This window comes from Cynocephalus volans, chromosome 1 (assembly GCF_027409185.1).
Source record: "Cynocephalus volans isolate mCynVol1 chromosome 1, mCynVol1.pri, whole genome shotgun sequence".
Lineage (NCBI taxonomy): Eukaryota > Metazoa > Chordata > Mammalia > Dermoptera > Cynocephalidae > Cynocephalus > Cynocephalus volans.
This window is the reverse complement of record NC_084460.1, coordinates 226,271,711-226,285,138: the sequence shown is the minus strand read 5'-3', so window position 1 is coordinate 226,285,138 and position 13,428 is coordinate 226,271,711. Positions and strand designations below refer to the sequence as shown.

The following is a 13,428-nucleotide window of genomic DNA, read 5'->3' as shown; positions in this document are numbered from 1 at the left end:
TTCCACTCTTCGCCACATCCATACTACTCTTTTGTTTAAAATCCTTCAGTCAATTCCTATGAGGCAAAGTAAAAAAAAAAAAAAAAAAAAATCCAAATTCTTTACCATAGCTGAAGTCCCCCTGCCTATCTTTCCAAATGCTTGTCATTCCACTCTCCCCTCACACACCCCACCTATCCACTGTGGCCCTCTTTCAGTTCCTTGAAGGACATTAAACTTCTAGCTTTTGTTTTTCTCTTAACATCTACTACTTACTATTGCTACCCTTCCTACACCTTCATGGCTGGCTTCTTCTGTTTAGGTCTTATCTTATATATTGCCTCCACAGAAAAGCCTTCTCTGACCACCAAAATGTAGCTATTCTACTATTCTTCATCATAGTCACCTGTGTTTCTGTCATAGCATTTATTTATCAATTTTATTTCCTTATTTTCGGCATTCACAATTTCCTGAGGGCAGAGGAAGTCTGCCTTGCTTACTACAGTACCACAGGCTTCTAGCACAGTTGTACAAAATAAATATTTTATAAATATGTATTGAATGAATGGATGAATAAATGGAGATGGAATGGAGCTTAAATTTAAAGCTTAAATAGTAAAAGAAGAGATATTTCCTTTTGAGACAGGAAGAAGAAAAGGTGGCAGTGTGTAGAGGTAAGTATATGCATATGGGATGAGAAGCTGAAAAAACTTGTAGTTCATGCTGGAGGAAGGTTATCTACTAATGGAGGTAAGAGGTTTGAGGAGAATGAAGAATACTTGGGACAGACTCTGTGGGCAATGGGACAGAGTGCTCGCCAGCCACACATAAAAGAATTTCTGCAGAGCACTGAGCACTCGCCTGAAGTAGGAGATGCCAAAATTTTGTCAAAAGACAAGGTGTGATTTGCTCCACCAGTGCCTGGCAGCATGGGTGTAGGAGGAGATAAAGAAAATTGTTAGATGAATCCAAGTCTAGGGGTCACCCAAACAAATGTGGTAAAGAGAAAAGTGGTAGAGGATTTTGAGGGGACTGGTGTAAATTGGTTAAATGTCCCATCATAGACTTTGGGTTGGGGAAAGAGGAAGTAAAGCTAAAAGGAGTTTAACGGCCTTAGTGAAAGGGAGAGTACAGAAGACAACCGGGACTTCTTGTGACTTCATCATCTATAATTTTACAAGTATAATGTAAATGAATGGGTAATGCACACTTCAAAATAAATATTCATCACAACATTTGGTGCAGAAAAAAATAAATCATTTCCAAAAAGCAAGGGTCAGTTGCGCAAATTCTACATGAACCAAAAAGCCTAGCTGTGATGTCCTGAGAGTTGCTTTATGTTTAAAATTTGGTTGGCTTTAAAAATACCCAGTGACAAACGGAAACAATTTGGGAAGAGTTAACTACTCAGACTTGTACAGACTCTTCTTCTTTTATTATAAATCAGTAGATTTTTGGTCTGTTTTAGAAAGAAGTTCCAAAAGTGTTGTAAAGCTAGGCAGTCTGATATTGGAGGCTGGGAGAGCTCTCAGAGATTTGGGGAAGGCACCTGCAATCATCAGAAATCTAATCTTCCATTCCCCACAATGTGTCATGGTGCCTTAATTTTACCAGTAGAAACCCACATAGGTAGATCATGAAGGATTCCACTAGATGCTAATATCCCAACAAATGAGTAGTACACCTGCCAAGCCCTGACAAGCATATATTTTGAATGTGTTTAAGGAATCACGTGTTTAAGAGGACCCTATGGAAGATTATATGGTAGAGATCATATTAATACCTGGTAAAAGGCAGTTTTAAATGGCACACTCTGAAACTTTGTATTTAAAACCTCTGGCACAGAAGGAGATGCCAGAAGTTTCAAACACAAAGTCTCAGAGAGTACCTTGGTTTGGGTGCTGAGATGTGAGGCCACTCTAACATCTATTTTTGAGCCTGATCCTACATTACTGAACAGATCAAACATGTTTCCAGGGGTCTAGCAAAACCAACATGCTTGGTTTGTTCAAAGGCACAGTGGGTCAAACCAGTTCGTAAGGCTTTCAGCATTATTAGCTCTTGCACCAATATCACATACTGACAGTCCTCTAGTTTCCATAGGTTATAAAAACCATTTCAAGTTAACCTACACTGACCCAATTGAGAAAATTTCCTTTATTCCAGTTTTCCCATTGGAAACCTGATTTCTGCTTTCTTGTGAGGAGAGGAATTGCAGCTAAATTCAAGTCTAATTTAAATGCAAGACATTTCTGGGTTTGTAAGCTTTTTTGACGTTAAGTCATATTTTTATTGTATATGGCCATTCATTGCACAAGTAAGGTATTTGGAGTTTTTAAGCCCCATGCTATACTTAAAAATTAATGCAGTCTGTTTTGTTTGGGGGAAGTCTAGGCTTACGTTACTGTAGCCAATTCAAGTACTACAAACAAATGGGGGCTCTAACGTGGGGAATTTCACCCTCCTGCACATAGCTGATACACTACTGTGATAGGAGAAAAAGGCTCTGGACTTGACAAAGATGATGCAAGACTAAGTTTCTGGAGTCCATTATGGCACTCATTGGCTCCATGACCATGGACAAGTCACTTAACCTTACAGAACCTCAGTTTCCTCACTTTTAGGATGAAGATTACAATGCCTTTGTCACAGAATGGCTGTGAAAATTTGATGATATAACAGATATAAAAATACTTTGCAAGCTTCGTGATAAAACACCCAAGTGGAAACCAATGCATACACACATATTTTGACTGGGTACACTGCCCTTTTCCTAGGCAGTCCTTTTATCTGAATCTATCAAGTGCTCAGTCATTTATCAAGAGACTCAGAAAGTGATGTGTTTCACTCCCTTGGCTTCTGTGTGCTGAATTCTCAGCCACAAACCTGATTTAAATGTAGCCTATCAAACAAAGGTTTTAAATAAAAAGATTGAGGGAGTGATAACATTCTTTCAATTTTATGAATTTTTCATTTTATTCCAATACCGTCAAAGTGTACTATCTGGGTCAAGTCTCAGTCTTCACAGGTTTGAACACAAGGTTGAGGAGAATGTTTTCTCAGCTTCTATTTGCACTTCAACTACTGCCTTGATGTGAGCCTTCAGGGGCCTTCGCTCCCCAAGCTCTGATATCTTCAGGCGCATCGAGAGGAGAATCGAGCATCTAGTTGAGGAGCTCTGCCTGGAACTTACATTCTTTTCTCTAAGACCTTAGAATTACTGGGGTTTCTTTTCCTCTCACTGATAAGAGGGTATGGTGACATAAAAATTTTACTTTTATGTTTTGTTCTTTCTAGGTGAGACTATCCCTGACATTTAGTCAGAATCACATGGCTACTAATTTAGAAAATTTGTCATACTCATCACCTCTACGGCAGAAGCCTTAGCCAACTGAAGCTGTGATTGCTGAAGTAACCACATATCCGTCAAAGCGACTGGACTCAGGCTTAGAAATATAAACCACTAGCATCAACATTCCCTACTTTTTCGATCGTCTATTTTGAGCAGGCAGCTGTCAGAGTGACATTGGGAGGGCAGGGAAAAGTGCAAGAGGTGTGTGATGTGGCAGAAATAGCACTGGGTGGACGTTGGGACCTTCACAGTAGTTCTGTCTCTCCTGCTGTGTATGACCTTGGGCAAGTCACTTCCTCCTTAGACTCCTCTGTAACATAAGGGACTAGATTAGATCACTTTTGAATCTTCACCTAGTATTAACATTCTGTGATTTTTTATGCAATTTTAGCCACATTTACCCATAAATGTTTTTCTCTGGGTCATAAGAGCCCTGAGAAAAGGCAAATTAAATTGTTCTTTCTATGGCTTTAAGTCTTTTGACATTTTACCACTGGCTCTTAGAAGAACCTTAAGAGGGTCCTGAGAGATCTGGACTCTCCTTACATCTATGGCCTCATTTACATCCTCTTCACTCTCCTCCACCCATGTGAGATTTCCCTCAGTTTCTCAATGGATCATTCTGTTTGCCCCCTTTCCCCACTTCTGTAACTCTCTCCACTTTCAGGTTGCAGCTCAAATTTTGCTGCCCTTTCCCGGGCCGGGTCTGGCCTTTCCCTTCTTTCCTCCAGTCACATGCTGTGCTTCTGCAGAACATTTTGCTTGCCTTGCTTTGAAGGCAGGCACCATGCTTGGATGCTATACTGCGTGGTAGCAGCCCAGGGATATTTGTTCACTGCTGGGCTGTGGTTGTGGGGCAGTTTTAAAGAATCACCTTTGCTTAGTGCTGTAGAAAAGGATTTCCTATAAATTCTCTCTCTTATTAGGTGCATGTTATACAAAACTAATTTCCCTCATGCACCTCTGAATTACGTATAAGGAAGAGAGGAGTTTGATTTCTGCCAAAGTCCTATGATTATAAGGAAACGAAGGAAGGAGGAGCTGTAGCCTGTGGAAAGAGCACTAGGACATGAAGTTGGGAAATTTTCTTTTGAATCCCAAATTTGCTATTTGCTTGATGGGACAGCAGATATATCATTTGTTCTTTTATAGCCTCATTTTTCTCATCTGTAAAACATTTGAAAGATTTTTTTTTGTTCATAGTGTTGCTATGAGAATAAGTTAGAATAAAAATACACACACACAAAATCTGCATACATGCAAAAATACACACACACACACACATACACCACTGCCCGGAATATAAATAAGCACTTTTTTTTTCCTTATGAGACTCAGCAAGGGATGGATTTTCTTTTTCCTTTTTTTTTTCTGTAAAAAACATGTTGGTATATTTATTAGGATTGCTTTAAATTTACAGATTTAGAGAAATGACATCTTTATGATGTTCACTTGTACTTTGCAAGAACAAGGAATGTCTTTCCATTTATTTAACCTACTTTTATAACTTTAGGTGTGTATTAAAGTTTTCTTCTTATATGAGCATATGATCATATTAACAGACAGAAAAAGCATTAGACAAAATCCAAACCATTCATGATAATGATAAAAATTCTAAACAAACCAGGAATAGAGGGGAACTTCTTCAGCTTGGTAAAGAACATCTACAAAAAACCTCCAGCTAACATCATATATAATAGTGAAAAACTAGATGCTTTCCTGCTAAGATGAGGAACAAGACAAGAAGGCCCCTTCTCACCATTCCTACTCAACTTCATACTGGAAGTTCTAGAGATATGGGTTCAATGTGTCTCCCAAAGTTCCACATATTAGAAACTTAATTCAACTATGTCAGTGTTAAGAGGGTGGAATTTTCCTTTATGCAGAGAGCCTTGGCAAGCCAAGGAGAGGTGGAGATGATGATGGCCTCTGTGATGGGAGGTAGCTGGATCTGGGGAGAGAACCAACCTGGTGCAGCAGAATTACACGTATCACTCAGTGAGGAAGAATCAGAAGACTAAGGGTTGGGTCCCAACCCTGCCACTTGTGAGCTGTGTGCCCTCAGGCAGTTTCTTTTACCTTTCCCCATGTTTTTTCCTTCATCTGTTGATAAGGAGGTATAACACATTGTCAACCTGGCTTGGCTGTCATAAGGATCAAATGAAATGACCTACATGAAGAATGAAAGGTTCCAGCTGCCTGGGCGTGGTGTGCCGGCTCTAGAGAGGAAATAAGCAAATATCACATGGAATGAAATCAGCTGCTGCAGTCTGAATTATCTGCCACAATCTGAAACAGATTCCTCTGTAAGTCTCAGTTTCTCTATAGGTAAAACTGGGATGATAATAGTATGTATGAGGAATTGTTTCTTATTTAACCTTTGTAATGTTACTGTCTAGCCTGCACCTGTTAGACGAATTTTCCCTTCTGTTTTCTGCTCTCCTACAGGACTCTTCAGCGAAATAAGAGCACTGTGGCCTGACACACAAACACATACAGTCTCACAAATGCATGTGAAGAGGCCTTTGTAAATACTTAGTTTTTCCATATTGCTACTTCTCCCACATGCCCATATACCCACATTTTAGAAGCAGGGATAATTTGGAAGGCACTTGTGTTTGGAATAATATAGATTTTTTTACAGGGGACTTTAAAAAGCTTTTTTCGTTTTGAAAGCAAACAACACAACAGAGTTTCTAAACGTTGCTATTTTCCCTGAATTTTCTGACCCTTGAGCAAAAATAGTTGTTCACCTCATTTGAGAGTCTCTGTTCAGAATGGGTCAGCCAGAAAAGCCCAACAGAAGTTATTTTCTGGGGCAATAGTACCTACGGCAATATTGCAGCAAGAATTTGATAAAATTAGGCTGATGGTTAAATAGGGTCCTGGGTTATATGTGTGAAAAAGCAGTGTAAACAGGTTCTGATTCCTACATTTACTAATTACTCTCTCTCAGGAGTATTTCTGTGTCTTTGACAGTATTTACGAGGAAAAGTAACTGATTTGCTTTAACATTTCTCAGTTTTACATTATAATTAGGCACTGTTTAACTGTTTTCTTCTCTTTGCGTTAGTAGCAGAAATGTGTTTTACATTCCTCTCTGATCATCTTTCTCTTTGTTATTCCCCTAGTTATGGGGAGAGTGTGATAAATAAAAGTATACAAAAGCTCAATAATTTTCTCTTAGCCATATTTAACCTTTGTAATGTTACTGTCTAGCCTGCACCTGTTAGACGAAATTTCCCTTCTGTTTTCTGCTCTCCTACAGGACTCTTCAGCGAAATAAGAGCACTGTGGCCTGACACACAAACACACACACTCTCACAAATGCACAGGTATGCACACATGTGAACACACACACCATTCCAAAGGCACCACTGCGTTGCCTTCTCCTGTGCAAGTGAAAACAGTTAATAACCTTTTAGAATCTGTCTTGTGAAATTTTTCTTTCCTGCTCATGATTGGTTTCATAGGGGGATCTCATAGCTTCTCCAGGCAATTTTAGATAATGTTCTTCAATCACTATTAATCACAAATGCACTCTCATTTCATCCATTAAAAGATTCATCTCATGTAAAAGTAAAAACTTTGAATTTCATGTAACTTTACTGTTCCTCTTTTCCCTCAGCCTGATAAACTTTTTGAAGCTCCAAGTTTGGGAGGATACGTTGTGAGTTTATTTTCTCTCTCTTAGCTTCTCTTCCTCCACTTTCTCTTCCTCCTCCAGTAACTCATTAGTTATGGTTTGTGCCCCTACTAGGGTCAAAATTAAAGTTCTAGAAGGTTTTCCTTTCCCCTCAGTAATTTAGACTGGTTTGTGGCATATGTACAGCACTATCTTTTGCTTTTTATATATACGAAAAGAAAACTCTCTTTAACTGTGCAGGAAGAAATCAAATTATTGGTTCACAGTTCCAGCTCTAGACTAAGGGAATAAAGACACATTTTAATTGCTTCATCAAGGGGCTTGCCAGAGCTTGGCAGGAAGAGCAAAGCTTTAAATTAAGTGACCCAGTAACGTTATGACGACACAGCAGTGGTAGACCAGCATGCCATAATTCTTATTGTACTTGAGAAACTAAATGCTGGCAGCAAACATTCCTTTGAGTCATTTTCCTCTAAATTCAGATTCAGGAAGTGCACTCTTAAAATGAATTCATTTTTGGAGTTCCATCTTAACGATAGCTGCAGGCCAAAAGACAGACTTTTGCAAGTAAAATTGCCCTGCATTTTTAGTAGATAAAACCATGTTTCAGCAAAACCTGTGTGCATTGATTATTGCTGAGGAAAACAAACTTCAATAATAAGAGTGAGAACTACAAAGACTTTTTATGTAAAAAAAGATTAAATATCGAACTTTAAAATGACTGCTAAAAAAGCATTTTATATTTTATAGGCCGAAAAAGAAAGGAGATTTTTCTCCTTTGAAACTCTAGACATCAAAATTAAGAACCAAAACAACAAAAATATGAACTAACAAATACACACGAATTAATAAATAGATCATAGTGTTAGGATATATTTACCTTAAACTAGATATATATGCTAAGAATATATATGCCAATATATCCCAAATATTCAAAATAAAAAATTAGAAAGTCATTATTAATTTATTTAAAAAACTATTGCAAGCTTCATTTGAATTGCTACCTCTCATTTATTTTTTAAAGTAGTATCAGTTTTCAAAAATTACTTCAAAGAAACATAACTTTTAAATCCATATTGTGTAAACCTGTACCTTTTGAAGGCACAGCACCGTGCTTACTGCTAAGGGAGTACAAAATAAAATTTAGGACGGTTTCTTTCAGAAGCCTACAGTTTTACTAAGAAGGCAAAACAGATGCCCAAGGGTCCAGTTAGTGAAGAGCACACCACAGAGAGTATTTCAGTAACAAGGAGGGCTGCATACATTATGGGTCACTGGAATTTAGAGGTCACAGCCATGTCATGGTCCAGGTGGAGGTACTCTATAGTTGCACTTTGAGCAATGTTCTCTTAGGATGTGAAGAGAAAACAGTGAGTCCATGCAAGGCGAGGAGGGAGGGAGGCTGTGAAAAGGGACTCATTAAGGAAAACATGGGTGGTAATGACAATAACGTGTGGGAAAGGGTCATGAGACTAGATTTCTCTATGCTGAGAGCCCCCCTTGGAGAAAATGTCATGGGCAGAGTGCTGGAGCTACACAGCAAGGGAGAGAAACACAGGTAATGCTAGAAAGGACAGTGTGAGTAATGCTGATGACAGACAGGAGTTCTTATGCTTTTGGAAAAGGCTGTGAGACAGCATCCCAGCATCTTAGAAATGGTTCTTTGGGACCATTAAGAGGGAAAGGAGGGAAGAGCAAAAAAAAAAAAAAAAAAAAAAAAAAAAAAGAGTCTGATTTTAGAACTAGAGTAGGGGAAGCTGTTCTGGGAGTCCTGCCTGTCTGTTCTACTTCTGAATGCTAACCTCATCCTAGCATATCAGTTAATTCATCCTTAAGAAGATATTAACTAGTAACTAGTTATCTCTACTGAGGGGAATCGAATTTAAATGAATATAGCAAATCTATGGTTTTTATCTTTTTTTTCTGTTCAATCTATATTTAATGATAGTTATAATATGCTATTTACTGTGTTAATTAATCTATAATGGTGGATTTTTTGGCAATGCAAAGAGCGCTAAGGGAGATATGTCCCCAAACTCTTGAAATTAAAGGTTGTGGTAGGCTGCAACTATAGCTAATTTTATGGCCAGCCCTCTTGTGTTCTTATACATCTCCCCCACTTTCTTATTATATTTTATAACAATCTTCCCCTTATCATGAATGTCAAGATTTATTACCTTAAAAAAATCTTATTGCATGTATTTTTGTAAGCCATTTCAAATACTTTTTGAACAAGGCTGAAAATAAAGTCAAAGTTAAAAAAAAGAAATTTTACTCCAAATCTTGCCAACCCAATGAATCAAGTTTTTTTTATTTGTATTTTCTTCCAAACTTTATCCATATAAATGCATAATTTGCATGTATTTATAGTCAGAGTGTTTTGGTAAAAGAAAAAATGATTTAAAATGATTTATCCTTTTTCAAAATGATTTATCCTCTTTCAAGGAAGAGTGGCACCAAGGGGCTGTAAATACTTTGGGGGTCCCAGACATAGGATCCCTGGGGGCTATACTGTCTCCTTCAGCTGGTTGGTAGAGCAGAGCCGTAGCCAGGCAGCTTGCGAGAGCACGCCTTTATTTGGCTAAGGTGGGTTGTGTGATAAGAGGGAGGGGGCCTGGCCACATGCTGTCTTACTCATGTCTCAGACACACGTGTCAGTTTCTCTGGCAGTTGAGACAGCCTCCTTCAGAAGACAGAGCCTGACTGCAACTTTCCCAGGCTGCAATGCTTAACTTCCACAGGCCAAATTATGGAAACTAACAAGCACTGGGAACCATTGAATCTTCAGTAAAATTACATTGATGATAACATCATTATTACTTGCCTTTGGCCCTCACACACTTGTCCTTTCTCTATTTTTTGAACTGTAGCCTGTGCTTCTGTGCTGTGTCCGATTATTCCCCAGACTCCATAGCCTGGCCACCAAGAGCATGCTAAAATGATGCTGCTTTAACAACTTCTCCATTCCCCCACATTTTGTGTTCGGAGCTGGCATACGTGACCCTGTGATATATGGGATTTCAGATTGGGGCTGGTCCAACGTAATCTTTAGAATCCTTTTTGGGGGTAATTAGAAAGAGATGGGACATAGCACAGTATAATTTTGAGCACAGATTTTAATCATTTCTTTACTACTAGTAGCTCCATGATCACAGACAATTTAACTTCCCAGGGCCTCAGTTTCCTCATCTTTGAGTACTTTCATGTTCTCCTCAAGGGTGAGGAACATGAATGACACAGTGTTCTGCCTAAGCAGGCAGTTAGGGCATGGCTGATAGCCATTCACCAATGGCTGAGATTGAAAGTGGCCTCATTGTTGCTGACATCACAATGAAGAGGCTCCTCCTACTAACATGAAAAAAGATTTTTCTGTATCTGCCTTCCTCCTAGTTACACCGACTAAAATGTAACCCTGCCTACTTAGATCACAAAGAAGAATTCTCTACAGAGGCCAAAGAAGGCCATTGTTTACATATGACATATGCTAAGTCTCAATGTTGACATTCCCTAATTCCAGCTTCCAGGCAAACATTGTTTGGCTCAGGGAATTGAACATCAAGGAATACTTGGAGTGTATTATCAATTAATGGATAGTGAACATATGGCTACAAAGTACCCTCACTTATGAGTGGGCCAAAAAGAGCCTGAAACCCAACTTTATTTGAGTCAGATCAAATATCTGTGATTTGATCTCCCTTTTGGTGATGCAGTTACAGAAATTAAATTTTTTGAAGAACTGCTTCATGAAGGCTCATTGGACAGACTTGGCAAAGTGACATAATTTCTGTGCATTCTCACCTGTTAATCTGAACCATAACACCTACTATCTCTCTTTAGGGCTCTTACGAAGTTCATGAATGTGTATGCAGGCTCTTCGTAAATGGCAAAACTCTACACATTTGAGTAATTATTATTATGCTCTTGTATCTTCTGCAGGTGGTTGCTATTATTGACTGATTTACTTTTTCAAACGTTATTATTCCTGCAAAACTGAACTCTGGAAATGTCTACAAACCCCACTTACAAAGGATATTGAATTTTAGGGAGAAAGTCACTTCTTCCCCTGCTATTATAGTTATCATTACTTACTGTTAGGCAGAATCATGCTGGTTAAAATATGATTGCAAGAAGGCCTAGAAGACCCCTTCTCTGCACTCTTTTCTCAAATATATTCCCAACAAACTTGCTAATGCTAAAAAGCTACAAAATTGGGAATTTACTTCATTGTCACTGTTATAATGTAATTACACTTTAAGCTCTAATTTTCGTATATTCTTTATTATGAATCACGTTCACCAGAGGAACAGAAATGAAACATGATCTAAGAGGGATCAGGACAAAGTCTCAGAGAAATAAGTATGGAAAGAGAACACAGTGCATATGCTGACATCAGAATTTTTCTGTGTAGACGGTAGAATATTTAGATGGTATCTAATGATTAACGTTGCTTTAATTCTCTAGGTAACCAAAAACCACACAAAATTACATAGAAATAAATCCTCTCTACATAAGAGCCAAAACATTTGGAACTGAGGAAAAAGAAGAGAAATGGATCTTACCCAGCAGGTCTTGTGTCTTCAATGGCTCTGTCCACTGGGATCAAATCGCTAAGGTAGACATTGAAGTTTCCTTCTTTCCATCTTCTGTTTGCCTCCTTCTCCTTTTCAGGGGGAACAACTATAGGACGTCCAAGCTGACCTGGGGCTTTGGGATCCCTTGGAGAAAGTGTCACATCAATTCTTAACACATGGTGCATTCCATGGTGTTCAGGTAAAAGGACTTTTCTATGACTTTGGTTGCGTTCTGTAGGCTGGGCCCTGGCAGTGAAGTTGATTCTTGCTGGCTTTAGCCCCACAGCTAAAGCTTGGTTGGTGTGAGACTCTGTTGCTCTCTGCAGAGCAGGTGAAGAGAAAGATGTTTTACTTCCATGCCTGGAAATATGTTTACCTTCACTTTCACCCAATACTTCAGGAAATACAGTTTTGGTTTTAGAATTGGGGACCTCTCGGGTGTCTGTCTTTAGCTCTTCCTTGGTTACAATCACCACATGGCTTTCAGAGAAATTGAATTTCTTCTCATGAGGCACTTTAGCTTCATCATCCTTTGGCAAGCCTTCTAACCGTGTCTCACTAATCGATTGCTTCTTCAAGCGATTTGAAGAGGCAATAAACGTGGAAAAAGGAAGACCCTTATTGGCTTGGTGTTCATTTGCATTTAGTTCTTTGCTCTGAGACTCAGGTTTTTTTAAGGCTATGGCTTCCCCAGACTTTGGCAGTGGTGGGTTGGCAGGGTATGTCCTTTCATTTGCTATTGCCTGTGATTGCTGCTTTGATCTGTCAGTACTAAGACTGATTGTCACATTCTGGTCCCTTTCAGCTGCTTGTTTTGATGTGTCACTGCTGAGACTATGACTCTTCAGGGCCTGCTGTTTTATACTGGCAGGTCCTGTATGTACTGATATTTTGACCAATGGAGTTCCTCTTGCTGCTACGAACGGGGTTTTCTGAGCCTCCTGAGCTGGTGTTTGCCTTGGTGTCACCCGGCGAGAAGAGACTTCAGGTTTAATGTCTCTGTCTTCTGTCTTCTGCTTGGTGGGAGTCACGGGGAGGGTCTGCAGATGTGCAGGATGCCACAAAGGCACAACCTTGCCCTTTGCTGGGGCGTTCTGCATTTTTCTTTCCCTCTGGTTTTGGTCTAACTCATCCTCAACCTTGAGCACACTCTCCTCAGTCTTTCTAAAGTTCTCTTTGCCCCATGTCCTCTTCCCATGTCCCCTCAGTGGAGGCTTCATCTCTTTCATGCTGTTGTAAAGGATCTTCATTTGGTCTGGCTGCACCCTGAATCCTATCTTCTCCCTCCTCACGATGTCTTCCTTGAAGATCCGAGTGTTGATCTCACTGAATGAGAGGCGGAGAGCTGCCATGTCAAAGAGCAGCCAGATGACAGAAGCTACAAATATAAATGCTAAGACTCGCCCACTTCCTCGGAAAAACTTTCGGATCTTGTTCATGGTACAAAGGTTTCTCTTGCAGCCTGCCCTCCCTTTGAGCCTGCTTACCTTGAGTGGAGAGAGAGCTGAAATGCAGCAGCAGCAGCAGCAGCAGCAGAGTTGCCAGAACGTGCCCCCCTCCCCTGAACACAGCAGGAAACAGCAGTCCAAGGGGAAAGCTCAGCTCCTACTGCTTGTCAGTCTCTGCCTGCGTGGCATTTCACAGCAGAGCATCTGTGCCTGCTCATCTGGCCCTGGGTAAACCTTGGTAAACACCGACCTTAGTTCACTCCAGGAGCAGTCGATTCCAGCCACTGGACAGTTCAACATCTCACTTGTCTCCGGGAGCCCTTGTCCACCCTCCTACAAGCCCAAGACAAGGTCGGGGACGTTGGGGCTGCTGCTTCTCTCCTCCCAGTTCTTGGTCGGTCTGAACGCTGTAACTTAACACCACTTCTCATA

The 13,428-nt window shown here is 39.8% G+C and overlaps 1 protein-coding gene across 1 annotated transcript in view; it reads right to left on the bottom strand.

The window, feature by feature from the left end:
- GALNT5 (polypeptide N-acetylgalactosaminyltransferase 5) overlaps positions 1-12,987 on the bottom strand; it is a 51,510-nt gene extending 38,523 nt beyond the window's left edge. Inside the window, exon 1 of the mRNA XM_063077091.1 lies at positions 11,537-12,987. Within this exon, the coding sequence (XP_062933161.1) occupies positions 11,537-12,987 (1,451 nt within the window). The remainder of the gene's footprint in view (positions 1-11,536) is intronic.
- Positions 12,988-13,428: the final 441 nt, after the last annotated feature.